We start from the raw sequence: 19,453 nt of genomic DNA on the forward strand, positions 1-19,453 counted from the left end.
TCTCTCCCCTCAAAGCGGCACTGTTTTTTTGGTCCATGATTATGTAGCAGAGCTAGAAGACTTCTGCTGTAAGCAGCCTCTTGTGCATCTCCTAACAGCTTTCACAGCTAGGCTGGGACCCACAACTCACTGGGGGAACAGAAACTATTTTGAAAATGTTTCAATCTGCCTGTGAACCATCCAACATGGAAGCGTGCAAGTTCACATTCCTTGTCCGGCCTGGGCGCCGCAGTACGCATCCTACATGGGCAGCCGCAGAAGGTAAAGACCCTCGATGGGTTTGTGTTGGAGACTGGGACTGTGCAAAGTTGTTGGCTTTTGTTTCAGCCATGGTGGTGTAACCAGAACAAAGGGTCACCTTTGCCTGGGCAGCTGAGCATCGAGAATAGTTGGCAGTGATGTAGATCAGCCAGCAAATCAAACACAGAAATCAGCTCTAAACCATACACATGATTGGCCAGGTTTCCAAGGGCTCAGCACTCAAATGGAGGCTGGATTATTAAAAGCCCTTAGCTCTCCTTTTGGTGTTTCCTAAAGGTTGGAGTTTACCAAGGAGTGCAGTACTCATCCTGCCAAGCTCTCGAAGATTTGGCCTCTGCATCAGGTGCCGACCGGTGTTCTGGTTTTGAGCAGGGCGTTGGACTAGATGGTCTCCTGAGGACCCTCCCAACTCTAATTTTCTATGATTCTAAGGCTTAAAAGGATTTCAGTGACCTTTGGATTATGTTTGGATGAGGGCCAGTGTAAGGACTTGTCCAGGAGAGTGCAGGACTTGTCTGGGAGAATTCAATACATCCTCTCTGCATTGCCTGCTCTTTTTCACTTCCCAGGCTTTATTCCTTCTTCCTTTTTTTCCCCCCAAACACTGACTGAGAAGCCTGATTCTTACCAGCATGGAGTGTTAACACTCCCAGCTGGGGTTACAAAGAGAGGGCAGTGAGATCTGTGGCTTCCCAGCAGACGACTCAGCCAGCACACCTGTTTACCATTTCAGTCAATGCACTTGAGGTGTTTAAGGCCTGTTTAATGGTGGGAGAAGGATGCAATTGTTGTAAGCTGGTGAGGGTATCAAAAGGCTAATGGCCAGAGCCTGGATGTCCAGAACAGGCTCAGGAGGCATTTGGGTTGGAAATGACGCTGGTGATTCAATTACAAACTGCATTGTGGCATTTGTCATGCCGACAATGCCTTTGTCTCCGTGAGATGGATGGCACCAGCATAGCTTAAGGGGTTAGACTGATAAGAGCCAATCAGGGCAAAAGGCTTTTTGAACACTCATTCTGGCCTATTTCCAACCAGCTTGGGTGGATTGGTAACAGGTCTAGCTAATTCACTATAAACTGCTCTGCTACTAAAGCATAAGGGCTTAAGCAGCCGTTTGAACCTGTTAAACTATTGCACAGAGCAGAGGCAAGGGTTTTTCAGTAACTAACACCATGATCCCATTTCAGTTGATGCTGCTAAACAAATCCCTTGGTGACCTTAGCTTCCTTGGGTTGCTATCCCTTGGGTTCCTTAGCTTCTCCTTGCCTTGGGTTGCTATCCAAGCCTCAGCTAATCAGAATCAGGTCCACTCCCCAAACCAGATATAGTAAGTGCCAAATGAAATAGGAAACCAGGTGTCCTTTCATCTGTGCAGGCCTAGCCAGCCTGCATTGATTTGTCCACAGTCAGCTTCCTCCTAACATCTCCCATCGCTGCAGTACCCCCAGGAGCTCCGCTGGTGGTAGCACTACACTTGTTAAGCCACCAGCATGTTAACAATCAAGGCCTTTAACCCCTACTCTGAGCACAGCAGTTAAGACACCAGTATCTTGTCTTCTGCCAGTGAGGGGAAAAAACCCCTCTGATAAAAACTTGGTCTATGGTAGCACTACCACCGAGTGGGAGATGTTATTAAGCAAAAGCGTGGCATTGTCACAGCCGCAAGGGCAGACACAGCAGCCAGAGAGCTGCTGCTTCACACGTTTGCCGTACCAGTACTCCAGAAAACTGACACTAGCGCAACGTTCATGAAATATCATGGCAAAGGGATGGACTTTCAGGCAAGCAGGCCAGGGGAAGGACTGCAGGGAAAACAATGGCATGAACAAAAGGCTACAGGGAGCGAGGCGGGAGGTCATGTAACCTGCAACTTGCACAGCAGAGTAAAGGAAACGGCCATTCTTGGCGCTGGAATGATACCTGTCCCTGCTCGCTCCCAGCCACTAAATGAAGTGATTATAGGAGAAGGAATTTCTGATCATTCAGTGCCACGGGAGGTCATTGACTCAGACACACTGCGCTGCGGTTGGATTTAACAAAGAGCAGGAGAATTTCACAACCGCTAACAACATTCAGAGCTTTGCAAGCTAATAGCGGCGATCAAGTCCCAGGCCTCCGGAAGTGCCGGTGGGCGTGCAAAAGACTCCAAGCTGATCCGTAGGAAAACGGCAGTGGCTTCAGCAGCCGGAGCTGCTTTCGTCCAGCTGGGTGCTAAGGGGCTTTTCCACCAACAGCCCCTTGGCTGTGGCTGAGATGGGAAGTGTTGGCTATTTAGCAGCATCACCACCCTCCAGGTTAGGAGAGGATGAAGAGTGCTGGGTTTGCAAGGGAGTACAGGGGACAGGATTTCCCAGAAGCAAGTGCAAAAAAGAGGGGGAGCCGAGCTCGACAACTCCACTCTCGTGAGAAACTCCCTTTGGTGACACTGGCTCATATGCGACCATGCCATGGTGCGACGCCATCTCGGGGCTGACTCGAGAGCCGGGAGTGCCACCTATCGGGTTGCCTCCGGCCCTTCCTGCTGCCCCGAGAGCCAGCCCCGTCCAGCCGGCGAGGCCGGGCGGGATGGCAGCTCAGGCCGGCGCGGCCGAGCGCCAGCCAGAAGTTCCAGCCGCACCAAATTCCTCGGGAGTCATTTTAAAAGCCAACTGCTCTCCGCTTTGATTTACTTGGGTTGTTACTTTAAAAACGCATGCCTTTTTTTCTACAAAGAGCAGAGCACTAGCTGCATTACCTCTGCATTACCCTCACCCAGGTCTGCCTGTAGACCATGAAGACCGTTTTGCAGCTCGGTGAGACTTGGAGAGAGGGGCTGGAGGGGTGAGGATCACAGTGACCGCTTGAGGCAAGGCGATGCTGGTCTCAGGTGTCGCCTGCGTGAATCACAGGACTGGAAGGCATCCCAGGGGCTCCTGCGCGGATGTGCGGTGCCCTGGCCCCGCTCGAGGAGGTTTCGCGGCCCGCAGACGTACCCAGAATCGCTGATGTTTTATGCATGTGCACCTTCTTTCGAAAATAAGCTGCAGTGTAATCTGTGTTCTAATTTGGGGACACAATTTAGTAATTTTAATTACGTGACAGCATTTTGGTATTTTCGGTACCCGGTACTAGGTTAATGACTGTTCCTTAAAGCAAGGAGATTACATAACAGGAGGCCTTATGTAAGGGGAGCTGACGAGACGCCATGGCGGCTCGGAGAACAAAGGCCGCACGAACAACCAGGGAGGTGCCAAGCGCAGCCCCGCGCTGCCCGGGTCCCCGTCACGGGAGCCCCTCGGGCATGCAGCCCCGGCTCGGCCCAGGCAAAGGGAGGCCCGGCGAGGTGCAAATAACCGCGTGTTCGCAGGACCGCTCCACCATGGCGCGGCTCCGCTGGGGCCAAGTCAGGAGCTGGCCCAGCCTGGCTCTTTTTCACCTGCCTGGCTTCTGAGTCAGTGGGGGCTTGGTGCAGGGGGGCTGGGGGCAGTGTTAAGATGTGGCTGGGGGGCATAATTAAGAGGGCGCCGGGGGTACGATGAAGAGGCCGCTGGGGGTGGGGGGGGGGGCAGTATGAAGCTGCGGCCGGGGGCGGCCCGTGAGGGGAGCAGCCAGGCCCAGGCCCAGGCCCAGCCCCAGGCCCCCCCCCCCCGCCGCCCGCTGCCTCCGCAGCCGCGATCCGGCGCTGGAGCGGCGCCGCGTGCGCGAGGTAACGCGGCGGGTGCGCGGGAGCGGCCGGCAGCGCCTCCCTCAGCGGCGGGCGCGGGCGCGGGCGGCGGCGGCGGCGGCGGCGGCGGCGGCGGCCGGGTCGCTCCGTCCGTCCGTACGCGCGGGCGGCGCTGGCGGCTGCCCGGGGCCGGCCCGCGGTGGCCGCAGCCGCAGCCCGGAGCGGCGGGCGGGCGGATGGCGGCGGCGGCGCGGCCCCGCGCGGAGTAGCGGGGCGGGGGCGGCCGAGCCAGCCCGGGTCCGCGGCCGCCTGACGCCCATGAATGCGAACACCATGATCTTCATGGTCCTGGGCGCCTCCGTCGTGATGGTAAGAGCTGGTGGCCGTCCCCGCGCGCGTCCCCTTGAGAGGCACGACCCCCCCCCTCCAAAAAGCCTCCCGCATCTCCCCTTTCTGGTTGTGCGTGCGTGTGTGTGCTCGTGGCTGCTTGTCTCTGCCTGCTCCTGCCTCTCGCCAGCCAACTCGAGTCAATGTTTTATTCCACCATCTAGAGTTGACCCGATGCCTTGGTTATGGGCTCTTACAGGCAATAGCTTGCTTGATGGACATGAACGCGCTGCTGGACCGGTTTCACAATTACATCCTACCGCATCTGCGAGGAGAGGACCGAGTTTGCCACTGCAACTGTGGACGGTAAGTCCCGCACCCCCCCGCGCGCCAGGGGACAGCTGCGCCCGGAGGTCTCGTCCTCCCTTCCCCCCCGCCCCGGGCCGCGTTTCCTCCCCCGCCCCGCGAGCCCGGCGCCCCGTTTTCCTTCGCCCCTCGGAAAGCGAGCAACTTCGGCTCGTCATCCCCTCTCCCTCGTCCCCGGGGACGTGACACCGATTCGTGCGCGCGGAGCTGGGGCGTTTGCTGTTGCGGCTCCAAAGAAGGAGGCACGGTGCTCTCGAGGACGGTGTCACTTTGAGGCTTTTCTTCCATCTCTGCCTGGCATTGAACCTCCCCCCCCCCCCGGTGGTTTTTCACTCCCTGACTTATTCGGGTGCCTGGTATTGGGGTGGTTGCCAGGGTGCTGTTAACAAATGGAGAAGAGACAGGGTGGGATTCCTGAGAAAAGCCTTCTTTTTTTTAAGGAGGGCACGAGCTTATGACTGGACAGACATTGCACTGTGTGGGATTGTGTAACAGTGAGGTTCGTCCCCTGTCTCCGTGTAAGATCGTTTCTTGAGTCGCCCGGGGCTGGCTACCCTGTCCGTGGAGCGGTGTGTGCCTCGGGTCTTTTTAGGCACAGGTCTCTGTGCTGTGACGCCGGGGTCTGCGGGAGGCCAGGTAGAGCGGCACCCGGCAGACGGTCGTCTCCACGCTCCTGCCTGGGCCCCTTCTGCACCAAGTTGCCTGCTGGCTCGTGAGACTGATTTTCTGCCTCTGCGGGCCCGAGCGCGTCCGAGCTGCTGCCGAGTAGAGGTCATGTCGAGGGAGCCCTCGCAGGCAGGGATTCGGAGCGGTCCTCGTGCGCCGCTTGGGGCTGCGTCCGGTTCTCCGAGCGGCACGCACCTTCCGAGTCCCCGGCCGGCGGGTTAGGCCCGGAGCGGGCCGGGACCAGCCTAGCGAGGGGGAATGCCTCTGTCCTTTCATTGTCCCCTTCCCTTGCTTTATTCTACCAAGGTGACCAGTGTTGCTGTCCCTTCTCAGCCCCGGCCCTAGCGGAGCCCTTCTTGCAGCACCCTTCCACCCAAATGCTGAACGGGCCGGTACAAGGCAGGGTTCGAGTGCCCATTTTCCAGGGGTCCCCCCGGGTCCCCTTGTGCTAGCTGGGTGACCCGATGCTGCAGGTATTTAAGGATTCTCCTGGGGCAGTGTAGTTATCAGGTGCAAAATACCTAGGCACCGAGGTCCTCGGGTGTGAGCCACAGCCCAGGAACAGAATTCCTTGCAACTGATTTTTGCTCTCTGTGTAGGGCATTAAAATTCACCTGGCATTTTTCATAACGGGAGCTTGCAGCAGTCCTTTTGTCCCCAATTTTCCCCTGCCCTGCACTGCACAGGCCCTCTCAGGACATGCAGATTGTAGAGGAGCATGGGTTGCTCTGGGGTGGAAGAGCAGTGCCAGAGCTTATGATTGCCCAGCGGTCCTTGTGCCCCGAACTGGGGAGTAAGCTCCTCACCTGTCACCAGAGGCACTGTTTAAACACCCCCTTCCCCCAGGAGGCATTAGTTTGTTTCTTAGAAAGAGCCACGACCATCTTCCAAAGCTGTGAGCAGAGATCCTGAGGGAGGAGACAGGCTGGCACAGCTCTGGGAAATGGCACCGCTTTCCCTTGCTCTGAAGAAATAATGGCTATGTCAATCCAGGGAATGCTGTGGCCCTGGGTTGGTCTCTAGGTGTGATGGATGGAGATGCTTGTCTTTCCACTCTGCCTGTTTGGGGAGCCAGTGTGATCTAATAGATTTAGGATCAGACTGGACCCTTTTGCTCCTGGCTTTGTCTCGGAGGAAAATGGCTTTACCTGCTCAGTGTTTTGCTTTCCTGGGCTCTCAAATGGGACTAGCATTACCTTGTCTGGCTGAAGTCATCATCACCTTATATGAAGTACATAGCTGAAAGTGGTGGAGTGATGCTGGTTTACACCAGCTGAGGTTTTGGCCCACACAACACTTGAGGAGGGACCTTCGTTACTAGAGGGCTCAGTCGATTCTCTAGTAAGAAGTAAATGGAGTCCCACAGTGAAAAACCTGACACCAGCAGGAAGGCCGTACTCCTGGGGAAGTGAGTGAATGGCGAAGTGCTAGAAAGGACAGGAGAAAGGAGGGGGAAATCCAAATAAATTAGAGGCGCCTGCCAAGGGGGAGAAGCCCTGTGATCAGCTGGGAGTGTGTTTGAGTCCCACCTCCGTGGCGCGGTCTATAGCCCAGCAGTAGCACCAGCTCATGCATCCTGGGCGGCTTTTCCTCTGCTGTGCATCGGGTCGTGTTGTTTTCATGGCGATCCCGAGAGCGTGGGGCAGCTTGGCGTGTTCAAGCACATCCCAGGCCAGAGGTGGGAGCAGTAGCACACAAGGGTGTGCCAACCCTGTGTCAAACCCAGCAAGACTCCTGGAGCATCCCCTCACCGTCAAGGGGGTTGTTTAACCTGGGTAAATAATTGTGTCCAGATGGGTCCCTTGTGTCCCCCCACGCAGTCCCGGGAGGAAATCGTGTAGGGCCATGCTCGGTGGGCAGCCTGGAGAGTGAAGGAAGGGGGAGACCTGGTTTCATCCTGGGGCCTTACCTGCTTGCTGGGAAACCCAAGCAGGTCCACGCTGCACAGTATGGCAGTCACTGGCCTTCTGGCTTCCCTGCCAGCCCCAGCACAAATGGCAGCTATGGAGACTGGTTGATTCAGGGCAAGAGCAAGGGACTGGATGTCGGTCCTTACCTTCCTGGCTTGTGTGGTCAGCCCAGCCCCAGGCGTGCCAAGTGTCCTCAACACCTACCACCCCAGCAGAAACCCTGCAGTCGCCCTCAACAGTGCACTCCCCCATCCTTGCGCGAGGGGCTCCTTAAAAGACTCTGGGGATGGGCTGGAGCCTGAATGGCTCGTGGGCTCTCTGCCATCCAGGCCAGCATTGGGTGTGGTGGTGTGACCACTCCAGCCCTGCCATCTCCTGAGCTGACCGCTTGCACTACTGCTGTCTGATAGCAGCATAGGCGACAAAGGCCTCCCCAAAGGCAGATAGACACACGCGTGCTTGGAGCAGAGCGGGCAGCTTTTTGGCCGTCCGTGATCCATTGCCAGGCCTCAGTCGGGGCAGGTGAGAAGGAGGGCGGTTCTCTTGGCCTCCGCTCTCCGTCTCCTTTTCTCCTTGCTTCTTTTGGCAGGAGCTGTGTGGGGAGAGGGGAAGATTTTCTGCTCTTCATCTGTTTTTTATGCTGTATCCACAACCCCACAAGCAGGAAGGGGGTGTGTGTGAGTGTGTATTTTCAGCCCTTCATCTGTCGGTACCCTCAGTCCACAACCCCCTGCGTGGGAAGAGGTGTGTGTCTATGTTGGGAGGGGCGGCTGTATTTTCAGCCCCTGGTCCATCTGGACCCTGATTGCACAGCTGCCAAGGCAGGAGGGTGCATGTCTGGCTGTATTTGTCAGGCCTTTGTCTTTCCAGGCCCCGTCTGCTCTCACATCCCTGCCTGCTGCAAGCTGCAGGCTGTGGTTTGGGGAAGCGTGCACTGGGTGTTGTCTGTCTCTGGTGTGGCTGTAGCGGTGGCTGTCACCAGGGGTACCAACAGCTCTGTCCACCACCAGACGGTTCGTGCTTATTAGTGTCAGTCAGGCAAGCAGCAGAGCGGGGCAGTGGCTGCTTGGCCCTTGCAGGGGCTCCCCTTCCTGTGTGTAGCAGGTGGGCCGTGGGCTGGCATCTCTCCTGGCAATGTGGGACCCACAGGGCCCTGACCCCAGGCCAAGGAGCACCTTATCACAGCCCCTCCTGTATGCTGGGGGCGAGGGGGAGAGCATCAGCTTTTTAAGTTAACCCTTTTGTATCCTGCCTCTGCCGCCAGCCTGGCCTGAAGGAGCTCCGTTGTGGGTTGGTGCCAACTGTTCTTGCCAGCACTTTTCCATTTAGGGTGCTTTAGGAATAAGAAAGACTAATGACAGAGCCTGCTGCATACTTTAGGGAGCTGGAGAAGTGTGTTAGGCACATGTGAGGGGAACATGGCCCAGGTGTTTCCCGTCCACCCAGCTGCATAGGTAGCAATCACCTCCCACCAACATCAGGTGCGCTGAGGTCCAGCTGAACAGATAATACTGTGAGATGCAGTTGCCCCTAGCAGGTGCTCAGGATCATAGTGTGGTTGTGCGGCTGCTGATGTTGAGACCTGTGGCTGGTCCCTGTCCAGTCCCCAAAGATGGGATGAAGCAGCTGAATTACACCTGCTGCTGTTGGGGGGAGGGGTGGTAATGCAGGCATCATCCTCACCCGGACGGGCTGCAGCCTCGCTGGGAAAGTGTTGTGGATGGGAATCTCTGCGGTAACTACTGCTGTCCCAGCTGCATCAGATGGGAATAACTGGATCCAAGCTCGCTGGGGAGCCCTGGGCAACGGGAGCTTTCGCAGGGGCCTCCTGGGTTCTGGTTGGCAGGGGCAGGGAGCAAAGGCAGCACTGGATTTTGTCCCTGGGTGGAGCAGGGTGTATAGAAAAGAAACAGTTCACCTTGGAGGAGAGACAACCTTCCCTGCACGGCTCCCTGGCCCTGCAAGCATGCTGCCCACAGCATGGCATCACGGCATGGCCCCTGCACTGAGGACAGGCCTAGGCACTGGGCCGTGGCTGCGGGGTGGGGTTGGGAAGGGTCCTCTAGTGTCCTTGCATAGACACTAACCCAATAACCAGCACTAACCCAATGTCTGCCGAGGCTTAACCAGGCTCTTTGGCAACCCCAGAGGAAGGCTGAGGCTGGGGCAGGGGTTAGGGCAGTGGTCTGGGCTGTGGCACTGTTGGCTGAGGCCCCTCTTAGCTGAGGACAGTTGGAAGAGGGGAGGTGTCGTTCTCCTCCGGCTGGCGCTGCATGAACGCAAGCTGGGTCCCATGCCAGCAGGGCTGTTAGATGCTCCATGTTGGCATGGCAGGGTCCTGCACCCTTTTTCCTGTGTGTCTGAGGAGAAGGGGGTGGATCAGACCCCTGCATGGGGGACCTCGGGACTCATAGTGGTGGAAGAGGTCACCCTTGCCGTGCTGGGGTCCCCCTGGAGTCCACATGCTCCGGAGAGGCAGGGTGCAGGCCGGGCAAGGGCTGAGCTCCCAGTGCAGGGACCTGCAGGGCAGCATGTGGGAGCCTGCCAGCTCTCGTCCTGGCCCTGCCCGCTCTATCTCTGGCCTGCAACCTGGCTGACAGCCTGTCCTGCCCTGAAAATTGACAGTAAAACCAGCTTGGTAGGGCTCCTGGCTGTGATTCTAGAGGAGACTTGCTGAGTTGCGGGGGAAAACGAGGGCTTTTTCCTAACAGCAGCCAGAGCCTGGGATTGGCGCACCAGCCTGGGTGCTTGGCTTCTCTTACACTGTAATGGATGGCGAAGGTGTCACTGGTGTCATCTAGCGCTGCAGGAGCCCGGGGAGCCCTGCTGCCCTCTCTCCATGCTATGTGGGCTCCGTTGGGAACAAAGGGGCCCATGCATGTGACTTCTCTCATGTCTGTGACTCTTGATCGGGGCATGCTTCAGAAGCTGAGCAAAAATGGCTTGTCCATAGACCAAAACGCCACTAGGAAGTCCTTGGTTCATCTCAGCATCTTCCCAAGATAGCTGCTTCACCCCTAGGAAGGGATGCAGCATGGTGGGAGCTGCCTTGGCTCTGTTGGGGCCTTTCTTCTCCCAGCTCATGGCCTTTAGTAGGAGCTGGCCAGGGCGAAGGGGCTGCTTAGTGCCTGTAGGATTGAGGCGCTAACCATCCCTGAGGAGCTCCAGCTTATTCAGGCCATGATCCCGTCAGAGGGGACTGCTGGCTAACGGGGTGGGTTCCTAGGCTCGGCACCTTGCTCAGGGGAGGGAGCGTGGCCAGACGATGGTGGGCAGCGTACACAAGGACAGACCCCCGTGTCCCCTCCCAGTGTGCTGTCCCTGTCCTGGCCCATGACCTTGGGTGGTTACTGGAACCTGTCTCTGCATCCGAGCTAGTGGCCTAAAACATTTTGGCATCCAGTGGGCACCTGTTAGGCTTTGCTGGGCTCAGGACTGGAGCAGCAGCTGTGGCAGAGTTCAGGGAGCCATCTGGGGAGTGGTGGCAGAGAGACCATGATGACCTTGGCGCCCATTGGTGATACCAAGCTGTGACAGAGGTGACCAGTGTGGCCTCTCCTTGCTGAAGAGCTAAGTACACATGCTGTCCTGCAGGTCTCAGCACCAGCTCCTGAGGGAGTCCTATGCTGGTGGCTCCCTGCTGTGCCCAGAGAGCCCCGTGGCCAGAAGGGGACATTGTGGTGGGGTGTCACTTTGGGGCAGGCTGCAGACAGGGGCTGTGTTTGTTGGCACCAGGGAAGCTACACCTGTGACCGGTCACTGCTGGCAGCTGCAGCCCCCAGCACAAGCAAGGCCTGAAAGTCCTGCGGAAGGAGCTGGGTAGCTGGGAGCTGCCTGGGGCTGTCTGCAGTGCCAGGGATGGCAGGTGACCGGGCAGGCTGTGCCAAGGAGTGTTTTCTGTTAGGTTTTGCTTCCCTGCAAGGGGACAGTCCCACTGGGAGCAAAGGTACTCTTGTCCCCGTCTGTGGGCTGCCATTCAGCCAGCGGCGCTGTGCTGGTTCTCGAGCCGAGTCTCTGAGGCCAGGGTAAGTGGTCCGGGGACTGTGCTGCCCCTTAGGTGAAAGCATGGGAACAAGGGAGCAGCAAGAAAGATCCAGGGCTGGGAGGGACCTGGTGGTCCACACAGCTTGAGACCCACGCTTGTGCCTTCAGCATGGGACGCCATGGGGCTGAGGCCTGTTGTCAGCCCATGCCCAGCTGGGGAGGCAGATGGTGTAGAAGCCCAGGTGCTCCTTAATTGCAAGAGAGGGCAAGGGGGGCAGCAATTAACTGCAGGTGTCCAGCCGTTCCCGCTGCTTCCCCTTTCTTTCCAGGCTCACGTTGTGAGAGGATGGGAGCTGACATCTCTGCATCCTGCAGTGGGATTCTCCTGGGCAAGGCGACCCTTGACTCTCCAGATTGGCACTAAGATAACAGTCTGCCCGTTGCCATTAAAACTGATGGCCCAGGAGTGAGCTGTGGGTGATTAGGGCAGTGCAACCTCTCCAACTGGCCCTGGCCAGGTTTCCTTGTGGAGCTGTGGCATCTCTTGGGATCCAGCTGTGCAGGGCAGGGCTTTCCCTAGTACTCCCTGCTGCAAACCAGAGGGCCAGAAGCATCCTGCTGGACAGGTGGGGTGGCAGAAATGGTGTATGCAGGAGCCACCTGTCCTGCCTGAGTGCTGCAGCCACATATCCATACCCAAAAGGGAGGTCAGCCCAGACAGGAAGCTGCTGCTTGGAGGTATTGGCCAGGAAGGACCACGAAGGTGGCTGGGCTGGAAGAAAGTAGCAGCTGCCTCCTGGACTGCCACCTCTGAACCTTCCTGGCCAACAGCAAGTCCCCTGGCAGCCTCTCAGGATCTGGGCAACGTCACAGAAAGGAGAGGCACTGAGGGGTATCAGTGCTGTCCAGATGTGGTCAAAGCAGGACACATGCTGCCCCTGGCGGCTGGGGCTGCTCCACAGAGGGGTTGGTATGGGGCAGGCGCTTGTGTGCACAAGTTGGGGGTGGGAGTCTTGGGCTCTGTTCCCAACTTTGTCACTGACCTGCTAAGTGACCTTGGGCGAGCCCCTTTCCATGTGTAGGATGGGGTGCGGTCTCCCTCTCTCTCTGTGATGCTGGGGAAGGAGGTGCGACACAGATGTCCCTGCTGCCCTCTGCATCTTGCTCGGTCCTGAGTGAGGGGTGCTCTGACCTGTATGTTGGTACAGGCAGGAGTTCAGGGTCGCACAGGCACAGAGTCTCTGCCTTTCGTCCCCCACCGCTATGGCTGAAGAAGACAGGTCAAGGAGGGCGAGGCAGCCTGGATTGTGGTTACGCTGGCACCTGTACCAGTGTCAGGGCACCAATACGCTCTGCTGGCAGCGCTGGGCACAGCCTGCCTGACAGCTGGGCTTCGGACTAGCACAGGGCTCCCACCTGTCCAGATCAGTGCGAGCATCCTGTGGGTGGTGTAATCTCTGCCGTAGAGGCTGCTGCTATCACAGCTCTGTTGGCCCCTTCCTACTCCTGGCAGAGTTGTGCCAATCTGTGGCAGAGCCATGGCCTTGGTCGCCTGCCAGACTGGGACTCAGCCCAGCTCTCCTGGCTCCCAAGCTGGGCCCGTCTCCACTAGAGCTCGCAGCATCCCTTCGCTCCATGGTGTGCCGTGTGGGAGGAGAGCGGGGCAGCTCGGACCTGACGGTAGCTGGCGAGTGTCCCTCCAGCCTGGCCAGGACTTGCCCTCAGCGGAGAGGCCAAGGAAGAGGATCCTGCTTTGTCCTCAGTTCTCTTTAGAGAAGGAGGAAGTGGCGTGCCTGGGCGACAGGGAGCGTGGCCCTCTGCGCCAGTGCCGTCAGGTGTGTGCCCACCTGCGTGCCAGAACTGGGAGCGTGGCCCCCTGCCCTGGCAGCAAGCCCTGGCTCTTGAAGGGGTCTGGACAGGCCTCCAGGAAAGGCAGCCAGAATCCCATGGGACGAGCCTCGTTTACAGCACTTGGTACAGCGAACAGATGGCCTGTGTCCTGGCTTCTCAGAGCCGTGGCTTGGCCTGGTAAAGGCATTCGGAGCCTGGAGAGTGTCCCGGGGTGGCAGCTCGGGAGTCCTAGCTGTGCCTGGGTGCATCAGCCTGCCAGCACACTCAGTGTCACCAGCAGCCCTCGTGGATACGTGGCTTGGAAAGCTGGAGGGGCGGTGGGTCAGGACAGGGCATTGGCAGTGCTGCGAGGGGCAGGGCGGTGGCTCTGTTTGGTGCTGGTGTGCGCAGTGCACCTGGCACTGGTGCATATTTTTTGTCTCCGGAGAGCAGTCAGAAAGGGCTGAGAAACATTTAACATAGGCAGGAGCTAGTGAGATCTGGGCAGCAGGGCTGACCGGGGAAGGGCTGGAGCTGGAATGCCCCAGTGCTCATGCCAAAGCCCAGCACTGCCTGGAGACGCTGGAGCAGGGCTATGATGCCTGGTGCAGCTCAGCTGAGCTGCAGATGTCCCTGAGGCCCAGTCCCTAGAACAGCCAGGCCAGCCCAGCATCAGGTGGCCTCAGGCTTGCTGCAGTAGCCAGGTAGGAAGTCAAATTGCAGGTGGCTGAAGAGCCCCAGGGAAAGGCTCATCCATCAGGGAGCTGGGTGCAGGACTCCTGGGTCCTGGGCGCTGCCACACCTCCTCCTCCATGGCCTGGGAGCGTCCCGGGATGAGATGCATCTTGCCAGCTGCGGCCTCTCTCGTGCGCTGGGTGTCACGGCTAACCTTCAGCCCGGGCAGTGCCACGGCGATAGCGATCCCAGGCGCCGGGCAGCTGGCCAGTGGATGATGCCAGGCAATGGTTCAGGAGCAGCACCATCTAGCGTCAGTCAGGAGCCCCAGCACCCTCCGGCCGCACCCCCTCCAGCGTGCCCGTGCCCTGCAGGTGCAGGTCTTCCCTCTCACCCTATGCATGGCCCCATGTTGTATCTTGGGGATTTAGGAGCTGGAGGTGGGTTGGGAGAGATTGGGCGCTGCTCCCAGCTTTGCCACTTACTCCCTGGGGGAGCTTCTGTTTGCAGAGCAGGGGCTCGTGCACCTTCCTTTCTGTGCCCTGCCTGAGTCGGGCTGGCATGCACGGGGGCTACCGTCTAGCTCTGTGCGTGGGCCGCATCAAGCAACAAGGGACCCCAGATCTGACAGAGCATCCGGTCACCCCTTTTGTACACACAGGGCGAGCATGGCCATTTCCACTGGCATGAAATGAGGGGCAAGGCTGCTGATCCAACTGGGAAGTGAGCCCAGCAGAGCTAAGCATGGCACTGAGACCCTGCACCTGGGATTTGTTTCCAAAGCGCCTCACAGCTCGCAGCTTCTATTTTCCCAGGACACGCCTGTGCCAAAATAGGTGCCGGGGTCTTCAGGGTGTCCGGCCTTTCGTCCCCCTCACTGCTGGCAGGGAGCTGACATGTTCCTTGAGGATGTTTTGCTCCCTGGGGCTGCGGACAGGGTTTCCTTTCACCTGCTTTCCACCTGAGGACACAGAGCTGCCAGGCCCTTGTCCAGGCTAGACCTGGTCCAGGCTGCACGGTGCACCTGCCCCGAGTCATTCCCCAGGATAAAACAGGTGCCACTTCAAACTTTAGCTGCCCTGAAATGCTAAGATGGCGTCTGCTGTGCCATGGGTGGCAGCTGAGGGCCCTGCCAGCGTGACCGAAGGGAAAAGTCCTTCCTGAGCCCTCACTTGACCTGCAGCAAAACAGCAAGAGCCTCCAGCCAGGATCCAAACCTCTGGGTTTCCTACACCCCAGACCCAAATGGTCTGCCGCTGCCTGTGTGCTAGCGCTGTACGGCAGGTGGCAGCCAGAAGCAGAGGTCGTGGGGAGCAGGTAGTGGGCAGACTAATTCCCAGGAGGAGCGCTGGTGATGGCTTGCTGTAGTAGCACAATCTGGGACATCCCCTTGCCCTGGCCAGCCTCATCTGAGGGGTGCTGAGCTGGTCCTAGCTGTGGTGCGTGGCCCGGCACGGGCCTGCCAGCATCACTGGCGTGCCACGATAGTCCTCGGCATGGGATGCATCAGGCAGGGGGATGGGGAGCGAGGGGCATCCCCCTGCAGTGCCCGGGAACAGGGCACATTCAGCAGCCCCTCTGGGGCAGTTGCCCAGCAAACAGCGGGTCAGAGGCAAGATCCTTAGCTCTGGCCCCCAAGCAGCCTCTCCCAGCCTGCTACGATGCGCTGGTTGGCTCTGAGTGCCAGGAAGGGGCCCGAGAGAGCGCTAATCAGTCCCCAGGGCCCTTATGTAAGTGAGACGATTGCCGGCTGCAGGTTTGCTGCACCTGCAGGCCAGCAGCTGGGAGCCTCTCCCATGGTGGCAGAGACACTGTCTCTGGGGGGACAGCTGGGAGATGCCAAGGGGGTGGTCATTCCAAAGGCTGGGGTATGCTGGAGCTCCTCTGTGTGCTGTGAGCTCATCCCTGCACAGCCTCCCTCATTTCTCCTTGCTTGACCCTTGGATGCTGGCTCCGGGCCCTGCCTGGCACCTTCATGCTTGCCCAAGCCCTGCCCCTAGCCCACCTCGCTCCATGGCCCAGTCAGTTGTGGGCTCCTGTGCGTGGCTTGGCACCTCGCCTCGGCACAGGGCGGGCTGCGTGGTTGTGCTGTGGCTGATTGATGCTGGCAACACCTCTGCAGCATGCCCCTGGGCCATGCCCTGAGGTTGGAGGCCTCTCAGAGCTGGCACAGCAAGCCGTAAACCGTCCACCCCAGCCAAGGAGCTGGAGGCATGGAGGTCACATCAGGGCAAGGCTGGGGCTTCCTGCCTCCCCAGCTCCCCCCAGGTGCATGCAGAGGCCGGCCAGGGTGCAGCCCCGGCACAGGGAAAGGGGACATCGCTCTGCCTGCCCATCCCTCTGTAGGACTCAGCGCTGGCCTGGAGGTGACTTTCTTGGGCTAATTTCAGAGCTAGCAGATGGTAACGGCTTGCGGTGGCCAGGCCTCATTTAGCCCTGGAGGTGAAAAGCTCCCTCGGTCAGTGGAAACCCCGGAGCCGTGGAGCCCACACTCGGTTTAAAATTCTCTTTGCATCCGGCGGAGACCCCGGGTCTTTGTGCTCTATTAATAGCTCGCTGAGCTCGTGTATCAGTGTCTGGCGAATAACTCCGGCAAAGTCCCCCAGGACTCGGGCGGGATGGAGAGCGTCGAGGGCTTCTCTGGACCCCGACGTGGGGGGAGGTGGCAGAGAGAATTTGCCTTTCTTGATTTATGATGGGCGCCTTTCCTGCATCTAGCCCCTTTCCTGACGGGAGCAGGGACCAGGGAGCACTGCAGGCTGGGCCGTGTGGTTGCTCTTCTAACAGCAGGTGTTCAGGTCCCTCCGGGGCGTTAGCAGTGTGGATCTAGATGCCTAGTGCTGGAGGCTCGGGACATGCCCGTCGGTGCTGCAGCAGGGTATTCACGGCACGCTTTGCTGATGGACGGCTTGTCTCTTCCACGAAACCTCACCCTGAGGTCTCGTTTCCCCCCTGCAACTCAGACTCCCTCCCTGCTAACCCCCGCTCAAAGCATCCCTAAAATCGCTCCTGCGCTTTTCATTGGCTCAGCACCTTGTGCAAAGGATAGCTGACCCTGCCTTGCACCTGGGTCTGTGTGCTGGTTAACAGCTGCTGCGTTCCACCCCAGAGGTAGCTGCATTTCAGTGGTGTACGAAACAGCTGTGGTGTCTGTGTGGTGGTGAGGCCTTGGGGGTGTCTTTGTGGATGAAAAGCGACATCAATGGAGCTGGAAGTGGCCTTGTCACCTGGTGTGGGGTGACATCATCCACACACCCCAGTGTATTTCTACTCCGTGGCTGTGCAGAGATGCCTGGAGGCTCCCCAATGACCCTGCTGAGCTCTTTGATCCTGCGCATAGTGGTGCCTCTGTGGGATGTTTTCCAGTAGCATGACACCTTCAGAGCCAGGGCTTGGGGTGACGGTCAGAAATCTCTGGGCCCTGTCCTTTGGAGCAGAGCGCCTCCTGAATGTCTGGTGCAGAGAGAGGCAACGTCTGCCAGCCTCCACCCCAGAAGTGGCTGCATTTCAGTGACATGATGTGTTGTGTGTGGAGAGCTGAAGTCTGCCCTACTCCTGGCGCCTGTGGCTAGGCTGCGCCGGGGGCTCTTGTTCTCCCCCACAGGCTGTTACTGAAGCTGAAAGGAAATGAGCACTGAAGCCCCTGGAGCTTCCCCTGTATTGACGATAAAGCAGCTGGCTGCGCTGCAGGGTCAGAGCTGCCTTGTGCCGCTTCGACTCTGGGGCCAACTGGGCTGTGGCTTTGCGGTTGCTCATGCCGGAGCCATCACTCGGGAGCAGTCCCCCACCCCCTGGCTTTGCACGGGGACCCTGCGAGGTCACCTTGGGGTCCTGCCAGGCTCAGCCTCCTCCTTTGCCTGCCCGATCTCCCGGCACCGGGGAGTGGGCAGCAGGCCAGCCCCATGCCTTGCGCCCCCCTTCCTCGGGCCCGGGTGCCGAGCAGGGATCCCAGCCCCGGGGTCCCTCGGCGCGGCTGGCAGGTTGGCGCCTCTCCCGCAGGTGGCCTGCATTAAGTCGCCGCCGAGATTAGGGCTGTTTTCAGTAGGTTCCTTTGAGCAGCGGTTTGTTTGTGTAAATATTTGGACGTTTCTCAGGCGTGATTATTCAGAATCCTGCACCTCATGCATATTCAGAGGCCTCCAGCGAATGATTCCCCCCCCCCCCATGAATATGGGCTGGGGGGCTGGGTGACAGAGGGGGGCAGGGAGCGCCTGGTGCCGGGGTGCAGGGAGGGAAGGGGAGGGAGCTGGCCGTGCCCCGGCCCCCCTGCGCGGGGAGCCCTGGCTGGGGCTCCGCGCTGCAGTGACTCGGCTTCTGCAGTGGCCTGATGCAGGCTGGAGGATGCTGACAGGCACGTGGTGGTTACCAGCGCTTGTCCCCGCCGCTGATTGGCCTGCGCGGGCTCCCTGGTTGCAGACCAGCAGCGACAGCACCTGCCACGGCAGCCCCGGTCCCCCCGCAAGCGGGAGCTGGGCAGGCCGGGACCCAGCTGAGCGCGGGCTCCAGGGGCCTGGCGGCACAGGGGAGTTTCACGGCATCCTGTCTCAGACGCTGTCACCCTGTCTTGTCTCGCTGTATCCCAGCCCCCTCGGTTGGTCTGCTTTCCCGGCTGTAGCCCCGTATCCCCATCGCCCCGTCCCTGCCAGCTTCTAGGCGTTAAAGCATCCTGGAGGCTCCTTCCACGAGTTCACCCTCCGGTCTCCCTCCTTCTCTCTCTCTGCTGAGTTGGAGCCGTTAGGGATGCCAGCTGCATGCACCCTGCCTGCTCCAGTGCTCCAGGAGGGTCCCCCAGTGTCTGCCAAGCTTTTTTGTGGGGGGGCCACGGCAGTGCCAGCCTCTGGGCAGCGGGAGGGTATGGCTGTGGTCTGCTCTCTGAACGAGTGCAGCCTCCCCACCCCAGAGGTGGCTGCATCTCAGGTAAGCAATGCAGTCCTTGCATCTAGCTCACAGGGTCGGGTGAGTTAGCTGCTTGGCTCCATGTCAGCAGAGGGATTTGGGATCCTGGAGTGAGGCGCGCCAAGCACTGATAATGCAGTTGCGAGCTCCTGGTGCCTGCAAAGCGACGGGGTATTGTGGAGGGAGCTGGAGTGTGCCAGCTTGGACCGGGAGTGTCTATAGGGCCGGCTGCTCTGACATTGAGCTGGCGAGGAGTGTGTCTTGCTGTCCGATCTAGGGGGGAACGCCTCTGTGGCTTTCCCACCTGCTTCACTCATGCAGGGTCTAACGGTCACTTCCGGATGGACCGGCTGCCCATCCCCATTACCCACCAGCTATTTGATGCGTGCAACATGCCCTTTCTTGCACTGCTCCTGGAGACGATGCCTCAGTCCCAGGACACTGCAGGGAGGGATCGGGGGCAGCACAAAGCAGGAGTCGCCACACTGATGTGTCTGCTTCTCTCCCAGGGAGCAGGGAGGTTTCCTGGGGACAGGTCCTTGCCAGAAGGGTATGGGTGCCCCTCATCCTCCTTGGTTGGTGTCAGCTTAAGAATATATTGGGAGCAGATCTTTGCATTTTCTGGTCCTGGACACTTTCCTGGGCTTGTTGTCACACAACCCATGCCGTGCCATGCTTGCAGCCTCAAGGCCGGGGCTGTCCCAGTGCTGCCCTGTGTCCAGCTGGGAGCAGAGAGTTGTTCTGCCTCTGGAGTTACAGCAGGGCAGCCCGTGGTGTGCTTTACCCTGGTACCGGCCAGCTTTACTCCTAGAAGGTGAAGCCAAGCTGCCTTCTGCCAGTATCACGCCTTCCCCTTTCCAGACACAAAGGAGCTAGGCTTTCCGCTCTGCTC

At 59.1% G+C, this 19,453-nt stretch overlaps 1 protein-coding gene across 4 annotated transcripts in view; it reads left to right on the forward strand.

The window, feature by feature from the left end:
* Positions 1–3,933: 3,933 nt before the first annotated feature.
* TMEM240 (transmembrane protein 240) overlaps positions 3,934–19,453 on the forward strand; it is a 50,719-nt gene continuing 35,199 nt past the window's right edge. For 2 of the 4 annotated variants that reach the window (XR_016438622.1, XM_090023127.1), the window contains exons 1-2: positions 3,962–4,276; positions 4,494–4,600. Coding sequence is in view for 3 of the 4 variants with exons in the window: in XM_090023127.1 (XP_089879253.1) it covers positions 4,226–4,276; positions 4,494–4,600 (158 nt within the window). In the remaining variant the exon portion in view is untranslated. The other 2 variants (XM_090023130.1, XM_090023128.1) reach the window with 2 other exon arrangements.

The sequence above is a fragment of the Crocodylus siamensis genome, chromosome 12 (genome assembly GCF_052110815.1).
Source record: "Crocodylus siamensis isolate JL-2025a chromosome 12, ASM5211081v1, whole genome shotgun sequence".
Lineage (NCBI taxonomy): Eukaryota > Metazoa > Chordata > Crocodylia > Crocodylidae > Crocodylus > Crocodylus siamensis.